Raw genomic sequence first — 1,579 nt, 5'->3', positions numbered from 1 at the left:
TGCTTTTAAACCTTGTCACACATGCTTGAGGAGGCTATCTGGGTTCTTCCAGGAATGAGTCCCTGCTGGCACCTTGGCACTAACCTGCTTAGGTTTGCACATCTTGATGTCCACACAGGTATCACGGGGTGTTTTGCCAGCCATGATATCATTAGAGACGATACGAAGAACGGTCTTCATGATCTTCTTGCAAATGCTACTCAGCAACTTCACCTTGCCACACACCCGGGATGCAGCCTCGGAGATGCTGTCCTGCAGTGGCCGCACCATGGAGGGACATAGGAATCCAGTCAGCCCTGCCCCGCTCTGCCACCCTGCAGGCCCCAGCAGCTCTTGGCCCTGGGAAGCTCTGGCAATGGGAGTGCTGGGTGCAAAACGCTGGTGCCAGTGGCCATAGAGCAGTGAATGGAGAGACAGGACCCACCCCCACTCCCAGTCCCCAAGGGATTCTTGAGAGGACAGTTGGTCCTGCCAGGGTCTCAGCCTCCTGAACACCTGCCCCTGTCTTCTGTGTGGAGAACGATGCCCATGGCTTCCAGACCCACATTAAAGGCTCTGCCTAAATAGCTTCCTGGGTCCAGGGCCTGGCTTGGTGGGTTCCCCACCTACAGGAGGTGTGTGGGAAAGTTAGGAGGGGATCAGAGCTTGGAGCATTGACACATTCGATTTTAAAATATCTTCTACTGCCATCGCAGTGGGCAAGAATAAATCTGAGTGCCCAGGGCTAAAGATGGGCCCTATAGTGCCAAGATGCTGAGCAGGTTGGGGGATAAAAGGAGAGGGAGGGAGAGAGGGCGAGTGAAACAACAGTTCTTGGTAGTGACATATCCACTTGTTAAGCATTTACTCAGTGCCTGACACGGACGTGAGCACATCCCACTTTAGCACTCCTTTAAAAGGCCTAGGTAACTTGCCACATAGAAACCATTCTTCATCCCATTCCACAGACAAGAAAACTGAGGCTCAGAACACATTAATGGCTTATCAGGCCATGTAGCTGAGAAATGGCAGGTCTAGAATGTACCGGTACTTACTCAGGCCCCCTGGAACCAGCCTCTCAAAGCTTTGCCCTGAGAATTAGGCAGGAACCATGCACAACCTTCCTCCCACTCTCACACTCCCAGAGTATCACAATTTCCCAGGATTCTCGGAAGTCCATCCACACATACAAGAGCGGGCCCACAGACCCCCTGATTAGAAGCTCTGACCCAACAGGGATCAGCCGGCCCCCAGGGTCCCCCACTGGGGCGGCTGTGCTGGGTGCCCCAGGCCACCCACTCCATTGACCAGTAGGCCAAAGGGTCTATGGCCTCACCTTGTCAGGCTGGTCTCCCACCATTTCCACTAGCTTCTGGATTATTTTCTGACAGGCCCCACAGGCGATGCCCAGCCTCGCTCTTCTGGGCGGCAGGTCACCCTGTCAGGAAAAGAAGCCCCTTGAGGCGGTCTCTCAAACACCCCAAGCACCCTTACAAGGGCCCCAGGAAGGAGCCTTTGGATGCTTCCAAGGCCGGCAGGATCATCTATGATTCTCTCCGTCCTTCACGGCCGGAACTAGACTGGCTGGTCCCTGCCCACC

General features: G+C 54.7%; 1 protein-coding gene across 1 annotated transcript in view; it reads right to left on the bottom strand.

The window, feature by feature from the left end:
- Positions 1-1,579, bottom strand: part of GNLY (granulysin) — a 12,302-nt gene that overhangs the window by 8,035 nt on the left and 2,688 nt on the right. Inside the window, exons 2-3 of the mRNA XM_019623752.1 lie at positions 1,316-1,417; positions 85-252 (exon numbers count right to left, since the gene is read on the bottom strand). Of these exons, the coding sequence (XP_019479297.1) occupies positions 85-252; positions 1,316-1,417 (270 nt within the window). The remainder of the gene's footprint in view (positions 1-84; positions 253-1,315; positions 1,418-1,579) is intronic.

This window comes from Hipposideros armiger, unplaced genomic scaffold, assembly GCF_001890085.2.
Source record: "Hipposideros armiger isolate ML-2016 unplaced genomic scaffold, ASM189008v1 scaffold_561, whole genome shotgun sequence".
Classification (NCBI taxonomy): Eukaryota; Metazoa; Chordata; class Mammalia; order Chiroptera; family Hipposideridae; genus Hipposideros; species Hipposideros armiger.
The sequence above is the reverse complement of the archived record's forward strand: the minus strand, read 5'-3'. Positions and strand labels throughout refer to the sequence as shown.